We start from the raw sequence: 23,040 nt of genomic DNA, 5'->3' as shown, positions 1-23,040 counted from the left end.
GGCTTGTCGGACAAAGCAACAGTAACTAAGGGGGCGGGTCTTTGCGAAGGGTCAATTGGAACAATACAGTCTATCTATCCTCTCCAGAGCATCCTGTTTGTTCTGGAACTAAAAGAGTTATCTTAAGGCTGATTGCCTGTCTCATCCAACAATATTACTAGAACCAGTTCCTCTAATCTTCTTTTATTACGAAGACTTAAAGGGTAGTTCACCCAAAAATGAAAATTATCCCATAATTTACTCACCCTCAAGCCATCCTAGGTGTATATAACTTTCTTCTTTCAGCCAAATACATTCAGTGTTATATTAAAAAATATCCTGGCTCTTCCCAGCTTTATAATGGAAGTGAACTCCAATAACTATCGGAGTTATATTAAAAAATATCCAGGCTCTTCCAAGATTTATAATGGGAGTGAATAGTATAATGGGAGATTTTGAAGCCCAAAAAAGCACATCCATCCATCATAAAAGTAATCCATATGGCTCCAGGGGGATAATAAGGGCCGTCTGAATTGAACCGATGCGTTTTTGTAAGAAAACTATCCATAAATATAACTTTATAAATTGTAATCACTAGCTTCCAGTAACATCTGTCTGCGTGTTCACGAGAGAGTCGAGAGTCGTTTCGGCGTATGAGGTAGTGTAAGCTTAGGTGAGAGTAGACGTCTCGCGGTTCAAACAAATAGGTCTGGGCAACAAATTCAAGCTCCTCCGACATTTCTCTTTTAAAATTCTAATTTTAGACTTCTAATTCGTAACCGGTGTTTTGTTTTGCTCTATCCTCTGCGCTTCTGCGTTCGTCAATACGTCATGCGTCGGGTCAAAGTTCACTCTTCCGCCAAAACTAGACTTGTGAATGGAATCTAGTGATTATAGTTTATGAAGTTATAAATATGGATATTTTTCTTACAAAAATGCATCGCTTCGCTTCAGAAGGCCTTTATTAACCCCTTGGAGAAGTATAGATTACTTATATGATGGATGGATGTGCTTTTTTTGAGCTTAAAAACCTCAGTTACTATTTACTCCCATTATAAAGTTTGGAAGAGCCAGAATATTTTTAATACAACTCCAATTGTGTTTGGCTAAAAGAAGAAAGTCATATACACATAGGATAGTTTGAAGTTGAATAAATTATGGGATAATTTTTATTCTTGGGTGAACTAACCGTTTAATTGTCCAAACCATGCCACACTGCATGTCGTGATCGATTCAACAAAACATAGGCACATAGGAAAACATAGGAATCAACCTGCATGCTGTACTTCTAGTTGGCCTGGACATTGGTTGCCGTGGGATAGGAGAAAAGATTTTAACATAAAAAAATGATTTACTTTTGTCTCACCATTTATCTTTTGGAAAGTCTTATGATGTTCCATTTTCATTTCTCTTTATAGAAAGAGCTTTCATCTGCTAAAGAAGAACTCCAAGCTCTTGAGAGAGCTCAAGAATTTGGACTCAAGGCAGTGGTAAGGGTTTCTGCTTCAGAATATCTGGAAACAAGACGGAAACATCCGATGTTCATGCATTAAAGTTTCCTACAAATAATCACACACCAAGTAAATCAATGACATGAAAACTGAATTATATCTTAACTTCTTTCTGACTCGTCTGCACTTAACGCTAAAAATCAGCAGCAAACAACAGCATGCATTTGGAGAGCTCTATCAAGCAGCCTAATGCCAGTCTACAGAGAGTGGCTAAATCCTTTAAAAGCACTATTAAGGAGACATGTCTTAAGAACACTCTCAGATACTCCGCTCCTCACAGCCTAATCCTGCCCACGTCTGGCTGATCACAGATCCACACTTCTCAGCCAACAGCGATCAATAGGCACTCAGAGTGGCTAATTACAGAGGCTTATTAAAGAATACCCCCAGGATCGGGCCACCATTTCCCTCTGCAGGCATAGCCGGCCCACTCATGGCAACCGCTGACTGAGCATGCCAAACATCACACTGCAAGGGCATGAGGCTTCCTTAGCAACACTGCTCAAAGAGGGACACACTGCTCACACATACACAGCGCATACCAATATTGTATTTATTAGCCAATAGCTGTGAAGTTACAATATACAAATATTTTGCAAATGCATATATATATATATATATATATATATATATATATATATATATATATATATATATATATATATATATATGAGTGTGTGTGTATATATATATATATATATATATATATATATATATATATATATATATATATATATATATATATATATATATATATATATATATATATATATATTAGTGTGTGTATATATATATATATATATATATGATATTGAGTATATATATATATATATATATATATATATATATATATATATATATATATATATGAAATTACACCACAACTGTTCTTTACGGAGAGCACTATTAAAATGAACAATTATGAAATATTAACTTAACAAAAGCATCATATTTAACTGTGTTCCACATTTTGTGCTCAATATCATATCACACAATGTCTACCCTTTTTCCAAAAAGGAAACATTTCATAAAGGAAACATTAAGCCATAAACTTATTAACACTTTAGTTTAGGGTCCATTTCTCACTATTAACTAGTTGCTTATTAGCATGCATATTACTAGGATATTGGCTGTTTATTAGTACTTATTAAGCACATACTAATATCTTATTCTGCATGACCTTATTCTACATCCTTTAATCCTACCCAATACCTAAACTTAACTACCTTACTAACTATTAATTAGTATTAGTAATTAGGAGTTTGTTGAGGTAAAGGTCATAGTTAATAGTGAGAATTGGACCCTAAACTAAAGTGTGACCAAAAACTTCTGTTACTTCAAATAATATAAACTTTAACTGACAATAATATAAAATATATAAAAAAAACTTCAACTTATTTCATCTACTTGCCATGGCAACATTTCTCATTTTGATGTAGTTTAACTTGATATACTAAAACAAAACTATTAAAAATGACAAAAACAAAAACAATTACTAAAACTTCAACTAAAATTAAAATGAAAACAAAATATATAAAAATTAAAAAACTATATATGATGCTAAAATAACACTAATCTAAACTTCATGCCTCATAATGACAAAGCAAAACCAGATGTGTGATAACTTTGATTTAAGTTTATTAAAAATAAGAAAAAAAATGAAAAAAGAAAAAAATTTCATTGAGACCCATTGTTATGATACTTTGCAATTGTAGCTCAGGTGTATCCCATTCTTCTGGATCATCTTTGATTACGTACACTGAGCACATCAAATATGGCGTTACAACTTTTTGCATGATGTCAGTTCATCTTGTGTGTTTTTGTTTCCAGTCGAGAGACGCACAAGATTGCAGTGTTCTATATTGGAGAAGGCCAAGAGGACAAATTCTCCATTCTCTCCAACACCGAGGGCAGTCAGGCTTATGAGGACTTTGTCTCTGGGCTGGGATGGGAGGTGAAATAACACATACGATCCACTTATTGAGTCTGTAGTGAGCAGGGATCATGCCCTGTGACTATGTCAGAGCATCAGGAAGTTTCTCTCTCTCTTTCAGGTGAATCTGGCCACTCACTGTGGCTTTATGGGTGGTTTGCAGAGAAATGGCAGCACAGGTAGCACAGCGCCATACTACGCCACCTCTAACGTGGAGGTCATCTTCCATGTGTCGACTCGCATGCCTTCTGACTCCGATGACTCCATCACCAAAAAGGTAGTTCCTCATTTCCTGCTTGACAAGGCCCATACACATTTAAAAGAAACCATTATGGTTTTAGATGAGTGATTTACACAAGAAACGGGTATACATTTGTCATTTATCATTATCATAAATTACATCACTGCTTGGTCAAACATGCAGGCATTCCAGTCACATTCACAGAGGAAATGAGAAAGAAAAAAGTGCATGCTCTTTGGTTTTGAAATGACCTTCCGTTAAACCATGCCCTCTTAGTCACTGTTGCTATCATTATCAAGCTTTCCTATTGGTGTTTGTTCCGCCATTGTCAAGCAGCAAGAGAGAAGCAATCAAATCGAGTGAAAACTGAGTGCATTTGTAATCTAGTAATCAAATCAAGTTGCCAAAATTGTCTCAAGTAAGCCATGGAAGTCTGCAAACTGGACAAAGAAATGTATGATGAAGCTTTAGAATGAAAGCATTTGTCATATTTATTTGAAAACGCTTGACGAGTAAAATAAGTGAAATGATATCTCTATGTGGACATTGTTTTAAAATTAAAAGCAACACAAATCAAAGAAGGAATATGCCTGCTCACACATTTGTAAAGAAAAGTCAATCAACAAATGCATATATGTCAAAAATGTATACATGTATTTATTATTGTAAATGTGTGGGTCAGGGCCCATAACCTCTGACACATAGCGCAGTTGATTAGTCACTTCTAATTGCGGCCCTTTTTCACTCTTCCTCTTCATTTCCATGTCAAATCTCACTGCTGTCTTGTTCGAATAAAGACAAAAAATAATGATAATAAATCACACATTTTTCTGTAATTAATCATGATTAACCACGCCTAACATTAAAGCTTTAAATATATTTTTATATTGTAATACTTTTTTTTTTACATTGAATCTCAAAAATAATGTAGAAACAACATAAAGACAGTATATTTTAAGTATTTGTTTAATTGCATCTTTTTACTAAGCACTAAAGGCCAGAATCACTGATACCTCTATTGGATTTTAGCCATTAATTACAGCTGTTCTACATTACTGTATAATTGAAAGCTATCAATTTTAACTTAAAAACAGAAAAAAAAATATTTTAACTCTGAACAGAATCGTTATTTTAACTTTTCTGTTCATGCGTTCGTTCTGTAACATTACAGTTCTAAAAACTGTTTGATTAGAAAAAATACCAGTTAATAATGTAATTTTATTACTTTTTATTTATTTTTTGCCTATACTTTATACCAGAGCTTGAATAGAACTTTATACTAAATAGCTTTATAACTATTACTAACTAGAGCTTGTGACTTAACCTCACTGTAACTCCAGTGGATCCTCAAACTGTCGACAAAACCTCATACGGTAGCTCCACCCACCTCAATAGTGAATGAAGTGCGGCACATATTTTGGAGACCGTCTCTGCTTGTTTGCAGTGCAACGGTAAATAAAGAACTGGTTCTTTGAATAAGTACAGCATTTTCATTATTCAAAAAAACATAATGTTTTATGTATTTGAGGAGTCGAGTGTCCGTCTGCTATTTGTCCTCTAATCACAGCCAATACAGCCTGTGCATAGCACTTATTTTTTATACACAAGATTTTGGCCAAATGTATTAAACGACAGGAAAAACTGAGCGCCCACAATGCTGCAATAAACTTTGTAATCTATAAGTTGATGAAAACGTTATACTGAACTCACGGCCGTTAATGACTGAAAAAACACAAATCTCCAACATTTGCTGGTGAAAAACCTCGTAACTCCATATGAGCTTAATTTAGGGAAAATGTTAATAATATAATGACACACACGAGTGTTTGACCATACATAAAGCCACAATACTAACTTTGACAACTTTTCTTAGTTTTTTCTTGCATAGTTGATGTTCTACACTAACCTGCAATTTTCGCTGGTTTCAAAACACACACCATGCTGGATATTACCTGACATTAATTTTCACAATACTTTAATGGTTGGTAACATATCCTCGGGAAAAACTCCTGAGATCCAAAAGCTAATGCCAGCGAATTACCTATGATGACTTGACAGCTGAGCGATAAAATAGTCATTTCAAATAAGGGTCCTATCATACACCAGACGCGACGCAAGTGTTTTTTGCTAGCTTCAGCCAGACACAGTTATCATTTTCACATCCTGCGCAACGTTGTTTAAATAGCAAATGCATTTGTACACATTTGTGCGCCCATGGGCGTGCTGGTTTGAAAACGAGGTGTGTTCAGGCGCATTGTTGGCGCGTTACTATTTTGAGGTAACTGAAATAGACTGCACCATTGCCCAACTGAAACCTGGTCTAAAGTCAATGCCGCAGTATTTGTTTTGTTATTTAAAGTGCGTTAGTAATATGCGCCTATAGGTGGGTGCACTACGCACATACACACAACACATCATTACACACACAGGGATGCGGAGCAGAAACAGCCAAACATGCCAAATATTAAAACTAAAAGGATTACAATTTAAAAAATTATTATTGTGGGCATAAAGATAAAAATGCTTTGGTGGAATCTGGCTTGTCCGGTAGATGGTCTGCTCATGTGCTTTAACCTCACGCATGAGCAGATCCGTTTCCTCACTAGAGAAGCGTTCAGTTTTTCCGCTTGAAAATTCCTCCTTGTAAATAGGGAATCCGCCGTGACGCAAGCGCAACTGGCTTTTAAAGGGAATGGGAGACGAGACTCTTGGTTTATTGCATGTTACGCCCAAAACACACCCATTACTCATTAAGAGAATAGAGACAACCCTTTTGGATCATGCGATGAGCGCGCCAACCATTTTTCCCGTCTTTGAACTAGCAAAATTGATTTCGGACATGTCCCAAGTGCACTTGCGCCGTGCGCTTTAGACCATGCGCTTAGATTGTTAAAATAGGGCCCTAGCATTTCTGTTTAGAATGATTAAACTTGATTTTGTTTTCGTTTTTTGTTCCTGTCAAAATTACATTCGTTTCCGTTTTTTGCTTTTGTTCCTTAAACCGTTTCAGAGCCCTGATTTTAACATTTAATAGGCTTTAAAAAATATAACCGCTTTTAATTTAAGTGAACTTAAAACAATCTTCACATAAACCCATTGTAATAAATGTCACATTTTCAGATGGGTCTAACAGGTAAATATACAGAAATTGAATAATCAAACACAGTCTTCACTGCATAAATTATTACATGAATTAATCCTTATTAAAGCTACAAAAGTTATTCAGTCAAGAGCAGTGAGTGATTTTCTCTTTGTCCCTTTTGTTCTTTGATTAACATTGATGACAGGCGGCAGCAGATTTATTAGGCAGTTGTCACTTTAAGACCTGCCGCACATGACGCAGATCTGACACACATCCCATTTTTTCACTGCTCTTTACATTCATTTAACACATTTGAACTAATTTAAGACTGTGCTTACGAGGATACTCGACAAGATGGGAATTTTGACATAATTTTGTGTTTTTTTGCCCGTTCAAGCTGTCGGAAGTGGTATTCTGTGCACGCATTTTGGGTGTTTGTTCACATAGAGCCGCTTCTCAGACAGCACGCTAGTACAGATTTGAAGGTTTTTTTGTGTGTGTGTTTGTCTTATCAAGCTTGGTTTTATAGCACTTGAATGAATGATAGCGTGATCGCAGCCAAAGAATGACAGAGAAAATGGATGCTGCGTTAATTGCATTAATTAAACAAAAAAAAAATTAATCGCATGTGTTAACGCATTAATTTTTACAGCTCTATATATATGTTTGCTTATCCCTAAAAAACACTTATTGAAACCATTTCATTCCATTGAAAATGGTGATTTAATGATTGCACTTCGTTGTGCAGACTTGACAGCAGGTGAGTGACACTCATGTAAAGCGTGACTTTTGGACCGTGCTGCTGGTTGCACGGATCTGCCAGACCGCTGCGAGCTGCGAGACCGTGTCGTCAGCGAGGGAGCCGAGCATGTGCAGGTTTAGTAACAGCTCTGGGTCTCTGGACTCCTGTGCGCGCTGTGACCGGGGCCCCGATCAGCACATTAACTCACGCCGCAAGGGCCAAAGGCCTGCCGGATACCAGCAGGGCCCTGCTATCGAATTCCGCCTGTGTCGGCGGGATAGCGATCGACATGCGTTAGCAGGTTAACTCTGGCAAAATGAGCCGGTGGGAACCTGCTTAGTTTGAGCGCTCAATCCGATCATGCGCAGGCCTGCAGAGAGAAAAATTCATCAGGCTCCCGGACATTGAAGCCTCTCACCGTCAGAGCTCATATTAGCCCATCTCAGCCACACTCCGCTTCCTCCGTTAGGCGAAGGGAGGGAGCGTGTGTGCCGCGAGCCATGCTCGATTCATTTTGGACATCAGGCCCCGTAATTGCCGCGCTCCCTCTCTGGCAGCGAGAGAGGGCGACTGTTGGGCGGCACGTGTGTGGGGAGGGGTGAAAGGGCTGTTTTATCAGCCACAGGCAGACAGGAAGTAACTCCTCTAATTTGCAAATGCAACTTTCAGAGGTAGTGAGAGAAAGGAGGGGTGAAGAGACGACAGCGAGGAAAACAGAGGGGGGAAAAGAGAAGAATTCCTGAATCCAATTGAGTGCTGGGGGGCAGAACGAAGCAGAGCAGCTGGCCAGGCTAGTAATGCAGTTACTGGGAGGGTGTTTCCATGCGAGGCCCGGTGTCAGGAGGCACCTCACAAACACACACACACACACACACACACACACACTCTTTTGTTTCAGAGGGAGGGACGCTGCTTCTTTACAAGGCAGCATTTAAGCTTCAGGGCATCTCTTGCTCTGCTCAGCGTCTGTGTGTTTACAATCTATGTACACTGAACAAAAATTAAATAAAGATTATTGGAGTACGTTTTACAAGAAAATACTATTTCAGTCTTTCAACTTTCAGATTTCACGTTTAATTCAATGTGTTGCTGATGCTTCGTAATTTTTGTGAAATTTACTAGCAATTTCTGAGTGAATTGTTTCTACACTAGTTTGTTTTTTTTGTTTTTTTCCCAGTGTAAATCTTATCCTCTATCCAACATATGGCCACTAATATCCTCATATTTTCATGTTTGCTAATGCAAATGCCACTGTTTCTTTAGCTCATACTTAAGGTATTGAAGTTTGAACAATCCTTTCGCATTAAACAATTAAAGTATACCCTTAAAGGAACACTCTACTTTTTTGAAAATAGGCTCATTTTCCAACTGCACTAGAGTTAAACAGTTGAGTTTTACAGTTTTCGATTCCGTTCAGCCGATCTCCGGGTCTGGCGGTACCACTTTTAGCATAGCTTAGCATAGTTCATTGAATCTGATGAGACCAATAGCATCTCGCTCAAAAATGACCAAAGAGTTTAGATATTTTTCCTATTTAAAACTTGACTCTTCTGTAGTTACATCATGTACTAAGACCGACGGAAAATGAAAAGTTGCGACTTTCTAGGCTGATATGGCTAGGAACTATACTCTCATTCTGGCGTAATAATCAAGGAATTTTGCCGTACCATGGGTGCAGCAGGCCCAATGATATTACTCAGCGTCTCTCACAAATGTCTCCATGGTTGCAAGGCACGCTCCCTGTGCAAGCAGGGGGTCACAGCCACTGCGTAATATTGCGCCTGCTGCACCCAATTGCACCCATTGCACTTCTACAGGCTCACAGTTTCAGAGTAGTTCACAATCAATGAATACCGTGCATTAATGCCAAGTGATCGCTTATGATCTAATTAATTTTTTTACAAGTTATGACAATGTCTACTTTTTTTCTATTATGCTAATATGGTTGTAATATGGACTGTGTATTTTATCTCACTCATCATTTTGAATGAGCAGCTGAAAGTAGTAAAGCATTGACATTTCAAAATAAGAGTACCATGTTATTTCAGTCTTGTTTATAATTAAAAGTCTCTTTTTTTTTTTTTTTTTTTTGCTATTTTGGTTATACAGTAAACTGCATCTGGCATTTTAACAAACTCTTGTTGCTTCTCTCTTGGCCTAAACTGAGAACATTATTTAACACATTCAGTATATACAAACCCGATTCCAAAAAAGTTGGGACACTGTACAAATTGTGAATAAAATGGAATGCAATAATTTACAAATCTCATAAACTTATATTGTATTCACAGTAGAATATAGATAACATATAAAATGTTGAAAGTAAGACATTTTGAAATGTCATGCCAAATATTGGCTCATTTTGGATTTCATGAGAGCTACACATTCCAAAAAATTTGGGACAGGTAGCAATAAGAAGCCAGAAAAGTTAAATGTACATATAAGGAACAGCTGAAGGACCAATTTGCAAATTATTAGGTCAATTGGCAACATGATTGGGTATAAAAAGAGCCTCTCAGAGTGGCAGTGTCTCTCAGAAGTCAAGATGGGCAGAGGATCACCAATTCCCCCAATGCTGCGGCGAAAAATAGTGGAGCAATATCAGAAAGGAGTTTCTCAGAGAAAAATTGCAAAGAGTTTGAAGTTATCATCATCTACAGTGCATAATATCATCCAAAGATTCAGAGAATCTGGAACAATCTCTGTGCGTAAGGGTCAAGGCCAGAAAACCATACTGGATGCCCGTGATCTTCGGGCCCTTAGACGGCACTGCATCACATACAGGAATGCTACTGTAATGGAAATCACAACATGGGCTCAGGAATACTTCCAGAAAACATTGTCAGTGAACACAATCCACCGTGCCATTTGCCGTTGCCGGCTAAAACTCTATAGGTCAAAAAAGAAGCCATATCTAAACATGATCCAGAAGCGCAGGCGTTTTCTCTGGGCCAAGGCTCATTTAAAATGGACTGTGGCAAAGTGGAAAACTGTTCTGTGGTCAGATGAATCCAAATTTGAAGTTCTTTTTGGAAAACTGGGACGCCATGTCATCCGGACTAAAGAGGACAAGGACAACCCAAGTTGTTATCAGTGCTCAGTTCAGAAGCCTGCATCTCTGATGGTATGGGGTTGCATGAGTGCATGTGGCATGGGCAGCTTACACATCTGGAAAGGCACCATCAATGCTGAAAGGTATATCCAAGTTCTAGAACAACATATGCTCCCATCCAGATGTCGTCTCTTTCAGGGAAGACCTTGCATTTTCCAACATGACAATGCCAGACCACATACTGCATCAATTACAACATCATGGCTGCGTAGAAGAAGGATCCGGGTGCTGAAATGGCCAGCCTGCAGTCCAGATCTTTCACCCATAGAAACATTTGGCGCATCATAAAGAGGAAGATGCGACAAAGAAGACCTAAGACAGTTGAGCAACTAGAAGCCTGTATTAGACAAGAATGGGACAACATTCCTATTCCTAAACTTGAGCAACTTGTCTCCTCAGTCCCCAGACGTTTGCAGACTGTTATAAAAAGAAGAGGGGATGCCACACAGTGGTAAACATGGCCTTGTCCCAACTTTTTTGAGATGTGTTGATGCCATGAAATTTAAAATCAGCTTATTTTTCCCTTAAAATGATACATTTCTCAGTTTAAACTTTTGATATGTCATCTATGTTCTGAATAAAATATTGAAATTTGAAACTTCCACATCATTGCATTCTGTTTTTATTCACAATGTGTACAGTGTCCCAACTTTTTTGGAATCGGGTTTGTAGATTTATATAGACTTGTATCATCACAATATTTTTTTATTCCTTTTTTTAAACATTGTTATTGTATCAGCAAAATCCAATATCAGTCAACTTAAAATTCGTATGTATTTATATATTGATACTCAAACCAATTTCAGTATATTTTGAATAAAACATGTCTTATTTTTAACTTACATTTACCCTCTTTTGAATGTGTGCCCCAGCCTGTTCAATCAAGTAAAAGATTCTTAGGGTGTTTTCACACTTGGCATGTTTGGTTCAATTAAAACGAACCATGGTGCAATTGCTCCGTTAGTGCGGTTCATTTGAACATGTGTGAACGCTGCCATCCCAGCCCTGGTGCGCACCAAACCGAGACTGCTGAAAAAATGGGTCTCGGTCCGCTTCCAAACGAACTCTGGTGTGGTTTGAATAATATATGAATGCAACACGGATCAAAGACATGTAAACGAACCAAAAACAGGTAGATGAGAACCTAAAAAGGACAGAATCCTCACGCATATCGGTTTTTCATAGTTGTGATGTTTCCCATCACAGTTTGGTACAAGCGTCAGAACAGCATCTCCTCGCAGCAGATCTTTTGTGTGTGCTGCTTTGACTTTTTGACTCAAAATAGGCAATACGTGCCTTTAGGTTCGGTTGTGCCTTTGTTTTGTTTTGATTTTTTTGCCGTAAAACATCTTTGAATTTAAAAAACTCTTCAGATACCCTGATTAAACTTTAAAAAGTGCAAATAATCATGTCCAACACAGACAGGAATGATACTGCAAGTCATGCGGTTTAAGAAAAGCTGTACTATCACTGTAATTTTCATCTGGTGAGTGATAAAATGGGGGGAAAAAAACCCAAGCCAGACCAGCATATCAAAGGGTCTTAGGGACTCTTTTGGCTCGGGCCAGGAACAAACCACCAACCATCCAGATACCCTAGCAACCGCATAGAACATCTTAACAATGCGTAGCAACAGCATGACAACCACCCACAGCTCATTCACCAGCACTCTACTTCACCCTATTCTAAAGTTTGATTTTCTTAGAAGTCTGCAGTCTTTAACATCTGATCCCTTTCATTGAGAATGGCATCTGGTGTATGTGTACAATGTGTTGTGCATTTCCTCTATTCCCCCAACCTGTTTACATGCCGCCAATTCTTCTGCTGACTCTCCAAATGGATCGGTATGCACCGACCCAATCAGCTTGTTGTGGATTTGTTTAATTTTAGCCCATTAGCATAATTAAGGGCTTATGGGGAAATGTGGTAATTGCATTTTTGGTGAAGAGGACATGTTTTGGTAATGGCTCATTAGGCATGGGTGCATCGGCAGATGTTTAACGACCCATTGACAGGAGCTCGCTTAAGGCCGCACTGTTGCAGCGAAATGCTTCCAAGACTCCTCTTTTTTGATTACAGAGGTCACTTTAATTTCTCACCATTTTGGTAATAGTCCACTTAATTGTTGTTAATTATTTGGAATGAAGTCTTTATGGTCTGTCTGCGCTGCTTCTGTTATGTTTAGTGACGGTGAATGCTGGAGACTGTGAATGATGCCATGTATGAAAAATCATTTTTATCACATCATGCGTGCAATACTTTTTGTCATTTATATTTGTGTGTATATATATATATATATATATATATATATATATATATATTGTTTAATGTTGTCAAAATTAGGGCGTTAACGCAGTTTTAACTTTTTTTATATATATTTTCAATTTAACACATAAAAAATATTTAACGCAATTAACGCAGCATCCATTTTTTCCTGTCATAATTTAGCTAGCGTTGCATTATATGATCATGCTCTTATTCATGCAAATGCTTTTAAACCATTCAAGCGCCACAAGACAAACAAGAACGTGCTGTCTGTGAATGTCGTGTCTGTGTGACACACACACGGCTCGCACAGAAAGATGCGCGCCAATATCGAGTTCTCTTTAGCGCTTGAACAAACAATAACACACAGAATTATACTAAAATGGCCATTTTGTCAAGTATCCTCATAAAAGCAGTCTTAAATGAGTTAAATAACATCTTAAATGAACTTGGAGTTGTGAGAAAATGAGATGTGTATCAGATCCGTGTCATGTTCGGTAGCGGCAGCTCTTAAAGTCACAGCAGCCTAATAAACCAGTTGCTGTGAGTCTGTCATTAATTTTAATTAAAGAACAAATGTAACAGAGAAAATTGTGCCTTTTAATATATTTCATTTATAATTTATGCAGTGAAGACTGTAAAGTGTTTAATAACTTTATTCAATTTCTATATATACCTGATACCCATTTTATTGTAATAGGTTTATGTGAAGGTTGCTTTAAAGGGTTAGTTCACCCAAAAATGAAAATTATGTCATTAATGACTCATGTTCATGCTCATGTCATTCCTAACCCGTAAGACCTCCGTTCATCTTCGGAACACAGTTTAAGATATTTTAGATTTAGTCCGAGAGCTTTCTGTCCCTCCATTGAAAATGTATGTACGGTAGACTGTCCATGTCCAGAAAGGTAATAAAAAACATCATCAAAGTAGTCCATGTGACATCAGTGGGTTAGTTAGAAGTTTTTGAAGCATCAAAAATACATTTTGGTCCAAAAATAACAAAAACTACGACTTATTTTTAACTTCTCCATCCTGAACTTAAACGACTTTACAGGTTTGACAGTTGATAGTACCACATCTCCGAACCCATTGCTCTGATGTACATATTTCCTCATACATACAGCATTGAACATTTATTGCAATAGGTTACTGCTGCTTCAACATTAGAACTACATATTAATCAGACTCTCAGCACCCATGTATTTCATGTTCCTTGCCAAAAATGAGCTTCTGAAAAATGCATTTCCTTCAACTGTATGTATATTTTTATGTAAAATGAAAATCTGTCCAATTTTCTGGCTAAAGTCAATTTGTTTAAATGATTGAAACATAATGAGCCCAATTTCTCCAGCTCATTTGACTTCAGATTGAAAATTCCCAATATAATTTCAGGAGATGTTATGTACTAAAATAAATGTAGTCTTTTTCTTTCTGGAATTATTGTTGATCACTAAGAAAACATACATGTTTGTGAGGTTGAGTCGTACTTTTTTATGTTTTTCTAAGAATTTGTTATTCTTTATTAATTCAAGATGTTTGCGCTGTGCAAATGATTATCTGTGTTTGTTTTTCTCCGACATGAAGCCCTTGTGAGTTATATGACTAATGTTTACAATTTTTGTGTCAGATTTATTGATGCATTTTGCCTCTGGTTGGTCATAGCTTCGTCACTTGGGAAACGATGAAGTGCACATTGTGTGGTCGGAGCACACGCGGGATTACAGACGAGGAATCATTCCCACCGACTTCGGAGATGTCCTCATCATCATCTACCCGATGAAAAACCACATGTTCTTTGTTCAGATCATGAAAAAAACCCAGGTACGTCCCCCATTGTGAAGATAATGACATTACGTTACATTATAAACCACAACTGTCCACCATAACTTACCAGATTTTCATATATTACGTGAAATGCCTCTCCAGAGGCATCTTAAGATCTTCGTCAGGATGTGCGATGTTTCGTTGATTGTCAGGATATGTGGATTGTGGCTGGATGGTATCTCTTCCTGTCTGTTCTCTGAAAGCACTAATGCTCAGAGTCCATTACTGCACTGTCGGCATGCCACTCTCATCGCGGTCAAGCTGCCTTTCATCTTCCTCCTCCCGCGTCTGCCACTAGATCCCCAGAGAAACCAAGCGTACATCTTTTGTAATTTCTCGTAAACACGTCACCTCTGTGAGTCTTGACTGCTGTGTGTTGAGTGGCCTGGATGCTGTCAGATGTATGGTTCCTGCACCATGTCACCAGCTGCAATTAGTGAAATTCCCTTAGCTGTGTCACTGTTATCTGCTGTTCCACACAAATAACTCTCATGTCTTCCACTCGATAAATGCAAGCCTTGGCAAATGGAAGTATTGCATTATCCATCGACTAGATTCAGCTGTCCAGTGCATTGATTTTTTTTCCTGTCTGTTTGTGGCATACCCATTGCATGCAACATCGGGCTCAGACTTCATGTAAATTGATTTAATGTTTAAAACATAGCGTTTCTTCATTTTTTGCTCTCTCTTGACCAGGTTCCTTTCTTTGGGCCTCTGTTCGACGGGGCGATAGTGACTGGAACGCTGTTGCCGAGTCTGGTGCGGGCCACGTGCATCAATGCAAGCAGGGCCGTGAAATCTCGACTGCCGCTCTACCAGAGTTTGTATCCTTTCACCTTTGTGGTTTGTGATGCAGTGAACTGTCATTTTGGTGCTAACTTTGTACCTGTAGGGAAAACACACTCTGAGTGCGTCTCATTCCCTATAGTTCTATAATCAATATATTGTGAACATGACTTCCACTAAATATCGGGACACTGCAACGCCATTATGAGGTTACACATGAAATGAAAATGACCCCATGATTTACTCACCCTCAAGCCATCCTAGGAGTATATGACTTTCTTCTTTCAGACAAACACAATCAGAGTTATATTAAACATATCCTGGCTCGTTTAAGCTGTATAATGGGAGTGATTGAAGGATGAGTTTTTGAAGTCCAAAAAAGTGCATTCATCATTCATAAAACGTACTCCACATGGCTCTGGGGGGTTAATAAAGGCTGTCTGAAGCGAATGGACATGTTTGTGTAAGACAAATATCCTTATTCAAAACTTTTTAAAGTAAAATAACGAGCTTCCGGCACGACCACATGCATTCGACGTATGTCCAAAAGCACTAACTTCCGCAATATAGTACACGACATGACAGCCTTTATTAACCCCCCGGAGCCGCGTAGAGTACGTTTTATGATCAATGGATGTACTTTTTTGGACTTTGGACCTCCAATCACTCTCATTAAAATTGGGGGCTCGTCCGGGATCCATTTGAAATCCTAGAAAATAAGAAACCCAAGATGACCGATACACAAAGGAGACCTTTCGCCATTTTCCGGTAAGTAAATATTGTGTGTAACCAGTGCTTGCTGGTGTTAATGGTGTACTCTGGGAATTTTTAGCGAGCAAATGTTTCATTGCACTTGAATGATTCTGACAATGAGATGGCCCTAGAAATGCCTGGGTAGTGCATATTTACTACAGAACTAGGGAGCAGATTGAAACAGACCTTCTATGTAATTATTAAAAATCAATGACCAACTTGAGGCTGAAATGTGGAACACTTACACATCAAGTTTGCATTAATTATCAATAATTCATTGGCCAGGAATCAACTGTTGTGCTTATATTATTGTTAAATGTATATTTGTTTGTCTCATAACTTTTTATCTGCATGTAGAACTTTTTCTCTACTCCACCGATTGAGCAGCGTAAGCAGCCATTACCAGTTCGAAAGTGTGGTAATGTAATCCGTCAAGTTGTGTAGTTGTAAATAATAAATCAAGACTCATGGAAAGTGTGCCAAGCAATTTTACATACCGTGGTACATGGGAAAATATAAAGTCAGTTGGCAATTATCATAAAATGAACCTTAAAGGAACACTGACATAAACAGAGGTCATTACTTTGTGATAATAATCAGCTGACTGCAAATGATCCCATTTATTACAAGACTTCTTACCAAAAAATAAAATATGGTCACAAAATATTGATTTGAGGGTATATAATTTTGATATGTGAGAAGAAAGAGAGATATGCAACTAGGACAGCTACACTACCGTTCAAAAGTTTGGGGTTGGTAAGATTTTTTTTAATGTTTCTGAATCAAGTCTCTTCTGCTCACCAAGGCTGCATTTACTTGATCAATAACGCAGTAAAAGCAGTAATATTTTGAAATATTATTACAATTTAAAATAACTTTTTTCATATTGATATGTTTTCAGCATCATTACTTAAGTCTTCAGTGTCACATGATCCTTCGATATCATTCTAATATGCTGATTTGCTGCTCAAGAAATATTTTCTGATTATCGGTATTGAAAACAGTAGTGCTGCTTGATATTTTTGTGGAAACCATGATACATGTTTGTTTTTTGTTTGTTTTTTCAGGACTCTTTGAGTAGAAAGTTCAAAAGAGTAGCATTTATTTATTATTTAGAACATGATCGTAGTGCATGTTAAGATATCAGTTGCCTGGCTTCATCGATTTTTGACCAATCAGTTATTCCCATAGCACTGTGTGATAAGTTTGTATAACACCTGTAGCGCTACGGAGAATAGATCATACTGCAAGTAGATATCGCGATTCTTAATTCTGCTCTTTCGTTTCTGGAATGATATTGCGTCAGTATGATCATTATTGTGTGTGGGTGTGTGTGTGACTGTTAATTGTCTCTTGTGAATAGGGTGTGAAAGGCCATTAAGGATATTCTGCTTTCACGGCTTCCTGCAATGACTTGATCTGTCTCTATGAATAATTGATCTGCTTTTGGGTGCTGCTTTTACACCACTGTCTCTTATCTGTCCGTCACAAGAACATCTGCTCAACAGTCACCTCTTACATTCACACATAAGTGCATTCTCTCTCTCTCTCACTTGTCTCTGTTTGCCTTTCCATTGCTCATCTCATCTCTTTGTCCAAGTTCACAACACAAGCCCAATTCCAGTTTTCTGATCAAATCTTTTGTTGTTGTTGTTGTAGCTGGTATGAGGTTGTGACATGTGAAATTTGTCCCATGTCAGACATTGGCTTGAACAGACGGTGCCCCTGCACTGACCCACATACATAAAACAACAGTGATTAATTATGAAGGTGAAAAGGCGTGGGCAAAATCTTCAGGTTAGCTATTTTCTATATGCATTGATCTTAACATTATTGAAATGTTGTGCTTTTGTCATTTTTATTCAGTTTTTTATATATATTTCTAAATAGCTTTAATTAATTTTTTGTTTTAGTTTTATTTCAGTTCAAAACTTTAGTACTTTTCTTTCAGTTAGTTGCCAAGGTAACATTTCAGATTTTTCTAGTTTCTAGTTTTCAACTAAAATGTCTATTTTATTTTATTTCAGATTTTTTTTTTAAACTGACAAAACCATATATTTTAATAATTTTAATTTTAGTTAACGATAACAGCACTGGGACAGACTTCTCCAATCATTTTGTTTGCTTAAACCCCACCCCTTTCTTACAGTTGACTGCAAGCTCACATTCAGATCTGCCTCACACTTCTCAAAGTCTAATATCAATAACCAATGGATAGAACCAAGTCTCGCCTTACATTTTTCTTGAACAATACGTTTTACTCAAATGTGTATTACAATATAAAAAAAGATATGTCGCTACTTCCATTTAATGAACCTCAACCGATTAAAAGGATGCATGATTTAAGCCTAGAATAGTGGTACCTCAACATTAAAGGGTTAGTTCACCCAAAAATGAAAATTCTGTCATTAATTACTTACCCTCATGCCGTTCCACACCCGTAAGACCTTCGTTAATCTTCAGAACACAAATTAAGATATTTTAGTTGAAATCCGATAGCTCCGTGAGGCCTCCATAGGGAGCAATGGACACTTCCTCTCTCAAGATCCATAAAGGTACTTAAAACATATTTAAATTGGTTCATGTGAGTACAGTGGTTCAATATTGTGGTATATATATGGTGTATATATATAGTGGTTCAATATTTTTTTTGGCGCTCCAAAAATATTCTCGTCGCTTTATAATATTAATATTGAACCACTGTACTCGCATGAACCGATTTAAATATGTTTTTAGTACCTTTATGGATCTTGAGAGAGGAATTGCTCCCCTAGGAGGCCTCACAGAGCTATCGGATTTCAACTAAAATATCTTAATTTGTGTTCTGAAGATTAACAAAGGTCTTACGGGTGTGGAACGGCAAGAGGGTAAGTAATTAATGACAGAATTTTCATTTTTGGGTGAACTAACCCTTTAATGCTTTCACTGACGCTATTGTCTTTGAGATCTTCAGGATTCACACTGAAGTCACATTATGAAAAAATGTATACATATATGATTAATTTCTATGTATGAAAGTGGCCCAGATCAGAATGGTCAGATTGAGTGTTAGTTTTACCGTTTATACCGTCATTCAGAAACAGATCTGCATCAAATGTGAGAGTGGAAAATAACAATCTGATTTGATCCACATTCAACTGCAGTGTGAACATGGTCTCGGTTCCCTCCTCATCCTTCTTTCTCTTACAGTCTGTCGCTCCCGGTCAGAACAATGACCTTGCCTCTCGGTCTGAAAGACGTCTGTTTTTGTGCGGAGATGAAATCTTCTCTGGAGTTTTCTGCTTCACAATGGGTCGGGGTCCCTGCAATCTTCCTGCTTGTTGTGCTTGGTGCTCCAACGTAATTAGTTGAATATTTCTTCAAAGAGAGTCCTCATACTCCCTGCGCAGGCTGATAAAAGCAGGTGTCTCTCTCTGGCTATGCCGCAGAGATGGAGGGGCCTCCAGCGGGCTACACCATCACTCAGCTCTAATTGGATGGGTTTTGGTGAAATGACCACCAGCGCTTGGCATGGGGCACTGCAATCCACCCTTGTGCCCTGCGCTGTCCCACACCCCTGCGCTCTATTGTCCGTGTTTGTGTATGCAGGTGAGTGTTCGGAGCTAATCTATGGATCTCTGTCCCGCCCGACTCTGGGATTATGCTTTTCCAAAGGGCTTAGCTTGAATGGAGAGTCCTCACTCCTGCTGACACCTTTCACGTAGCGCATAATGCGTCGTGATTATCGATTCATCAGCTGCTGCGAGTTTGAAGTGGGCCATGCTGAAGCCCTGTGTGGGGAAACTTAGGATATATTACAAGATCAATAAATGAAGAAAATTCATCTTCAGCTGATACAAGAGGCTTTTGTTCCTTCATGTTCTCATTCTTGTTGACATTCTTTGTATTGCTGAGGAACATAATGTGCTCTTTTAAAGGTATTATTATTCAATTTAATCATCATTTACCCACCCTGGTGTTGCTCTAATGCCGTATGACCTTCTTTCTTTTTGACATCACGAAAGGATACATTTTTTGAATTGTCCTGCTTAAGCTCATCCATATATTAGGTAAAGTCAATTCACCTTTATTTATATAGTGCTTTATACAATACAGATTGTTTCAAAACAGTAATAAACAGGAAAATAACAGAATCCATGCAAACATCATCAAATATGAGACAAATTCAAATTATGCTGTAAAACAGCTCTAAAAGACAATAGTGTCATTATTCAGCTCAAGTGTTAATTCAGTTCAATAACTGTAAAATTCATCAATTATGAAAAGTTCGATTCAGCTATAAGCCGCTCTACCGAAGACAATAGTGTCATTATTCAGCTTGAGTCGGTTCAATTTTGAATCATTTCGGATGTTGCAACATTTGTCAATTATGAAATGAATTTGATTTGATTCAACAGAAGACAATAGTGCCATTATTAAGCTCAATTCAGTTCTACATAAGCAGTGAGTAGTAACAAACTTCTAGCATTAACAAAAAAAGATGCAAAAATTTGACTTGCAGGTGTTCTGCATATGCTAGGGTTTGGTGAAAAACAACCTGAAATTCTATTTATTTATCAAAAAATTGTCATGAAGCTTGGTGTTGCTGTAGCTTATGACCATAACAGCCCCACCAGTTCAACTCCCTGATAAGTTAATTGCCCTCTTAACTCTTTTCTCTGCATTTGGGAATAACAAACAGTTTGGCATTTCTTGTTGGCAGTTGGTGGGCAGGATGACCCAACAAACCGTATTGTACGTGACTTTTTGGTGCTACCTCTGCAAACACAATGGCGCATATTGAGTCAAAGCCTGTTCACAAATGTTGGCGTGAAAATTTGGTATGATTTTCACAGACCAATACATACAAGATGGCAGACAGGCTGAATGCAGATTCACACTTTGACAGTAGATGGCACTTTTAGAAAAACAGAAATGCCCTGGTTACTCTGGGAATCCAAGCATTACTTAATTTTTTTGTCATTTGTGACACTCACTTGTCATGGAGAAGAAATAGGGCTGTGACGAGATCTCGTGGCACGAGATCTCGCGAGACTAATATGTGACGAGATTTCTCGTCGAGGCGAAAAGTAGTCTCGTGATGTTGTTGCCATGACAGTGTTAGGATGATTGGGAAAGAATATGCCACCGATTCGTTTACATTACGCCTCCACTGACGTTTTGCTTTGTATTTAAATAAAAAAATATATATTTAATTCAGTTGGATAACGGTCGCCGCCGCTCCATATTTACAGAGTTACGCGCGATCGCTGAAAGTGAAAGTAAACGTGCGCGCGCATTTAAACGCGATTTCAATACCCCGCATTTTGAAAGCGGCTCCCTGATGCATGCAAATCTCTCTCAATATGAAAGATATTTTAGGCTGGGCAGTGTACTTGTAACCATCTCTTAGCTCTGTATCAAAGAAAAATTTGGACTTATTTGCACTTTGGTTGCACTTATTGTAAAGTGCTACCATAAAAAATGAATAACAGTTTTCTCTTAATCTTATTAAGCACAAACAGTAAGGTTTCATTTGTTAACATTAGTTAATGCACTGTGAACTATCATGAACTAACAATGAATGACTATTTTTATTAACTAACATAAACAAAGATTAATAAACACTGTAGCAAAGATATTGCTCATTGTTAGTTGATGTTGGTTAATACATTAATGTTAATAAATGAGACCTTATTGTAAAGTGTTACCATTTTTATTTATACTGTTTTTATTTCTATGATCAGTTTGTGGAGAGGAGTTCAGTTAGGAGGTCAAAAGGGACTGAAATCATACAGAAGAGAAGTCAGTCAGTTGAGTTAGTGGCAAAACCTTTTACAGGACTTGAGTATTGTTGTCTTTTACTGCATATGATAATTCATACTCAGAAAGTAGAACTGAAATGACATTCATTACGAGATGATTAGTTAAAACATTTCAAATACACCTGCAGAATATTTTTCTAGTCATGTATTTCGCCATTGAGGATCTTAAAAATAGTGGGTAAAAATCTTGTCTCGTCTCGTGAACTCAATCTCGAGTCTCGTCTCGTCTCGTGAGATACCTGTCTCGTCACACCCCTAAGAAGAAAGTAAGTCCAACATTATTTACATGCTTTTAAACAGCTGTTCCGATTTTTGTATTGGCAATGGTGTTCATCAAATAACACCAAAGTACAAAGACAAAAGAGGCTGTTCTGGATTCTTCCTCTGTTGTCGCTTAGCAAAATACTCTGTTTGTGAGCAAGTCGTGGTTTTATATAACAGCAGTGGCTCTGGACATGTGACCAGAAGCACAAATCCTATTGGTCGTCCAGTTTTATTTGCCGTGCGATGGAAAAAAAGATTAGAACAGCTCTATTTACAGAACAGCTAAATATTTACCGCACCGCATTTGTCTTCGGATGCTGTATGGTGATGGTTTGTGCATTATCCTTGTTTCCCTTCTTTGATATGCAACCACAGTGTCCTTTTGCAATACAGGACAAAGACTGCTAAAATCTCTCCACTCTCCACTGTCTATCAACTGTCCATGGGCATGGCATTCCGTATCATTATTGAGTTATTTAGAGTTGCAAAGTGGGCAGCTGGTCTAACACTTTCACAACTGAGCCCTTTCTTGGCCTAAGGTCAGTGTGTCATACACTGTCTCTTCACTTTCTCTCTCTTATTCTCTGCATGAAGCCGAGGTGCTTTAATCCATATGGGCTTGCGATGGCAGTCCAGTGGCCTTTAAGAGGTGGGGCAGAGATTCACTGACCTTCAGTCTCTTTGCTGCCTCCCCTGCTGAACAAGAATCGATGGAGTTAGCCTGCTTACTCCCTCTCTCCT

The 23,040-nt window shown here is 37.9% G+C and overlaps 1 protein-coding gene across 5 annotated transcripts in view; it reads left to right on the top strand.

Moving 5' to 3' along the window:
• Positions 1-23,040, top strand: part of ralgapa2 (Ral GTPase activating protein catalytic subunit alpha 2) — a 323,632-nt gene that overhangs the window by 256,567 nt on the left and 44,025 nt on the right. For all 5 annotated transcript variants that reach the window (XM_048190535.1, XM_048190536.1, XM_048190537.1 and 2 more), the window contains 5 exons: positions 1,398-1,469; positions 3,321-3,444; positions 3,545-3,700; positions 14,531-14,689; positions 15,389-15,516. In XM_048190535.1, the coding sequence (XP_048046492.1) occupies positions 1,398-1,469; positions 3,321-3,444; positions 3,545-3,700; positions 14,531-14,689; positions 15,389-15,516 (639 nt within the window). The remainder of the gene's footprint in view (positions 1-1,397; positions 1,470-3,320; positions 3,445-3,544; positions 3,701-14,530; positions 14,690-15,388; positions 15,517-23,040) is intronic.

This window comes from Megalobrama amblycephala, linkage group LG5 (genome assembly GCF_018812025.1).
Source record: "Megalobrama amblycephala isolate DHTTF-2021 linkage group LG5, ASM1881202v1, whole genome shotgun sequence".
Taxonomy (NCBI): domain Eukaryota; kingdom Metazoa; phylum Chordata; class Actinopteri; order Cypriniformes; family Xenocyprididae; genus Megalobrama; species Megalobrama amblycephala.
This window is presented reverse-complemented; position numbering and strand designations above follow the sequence as displayed.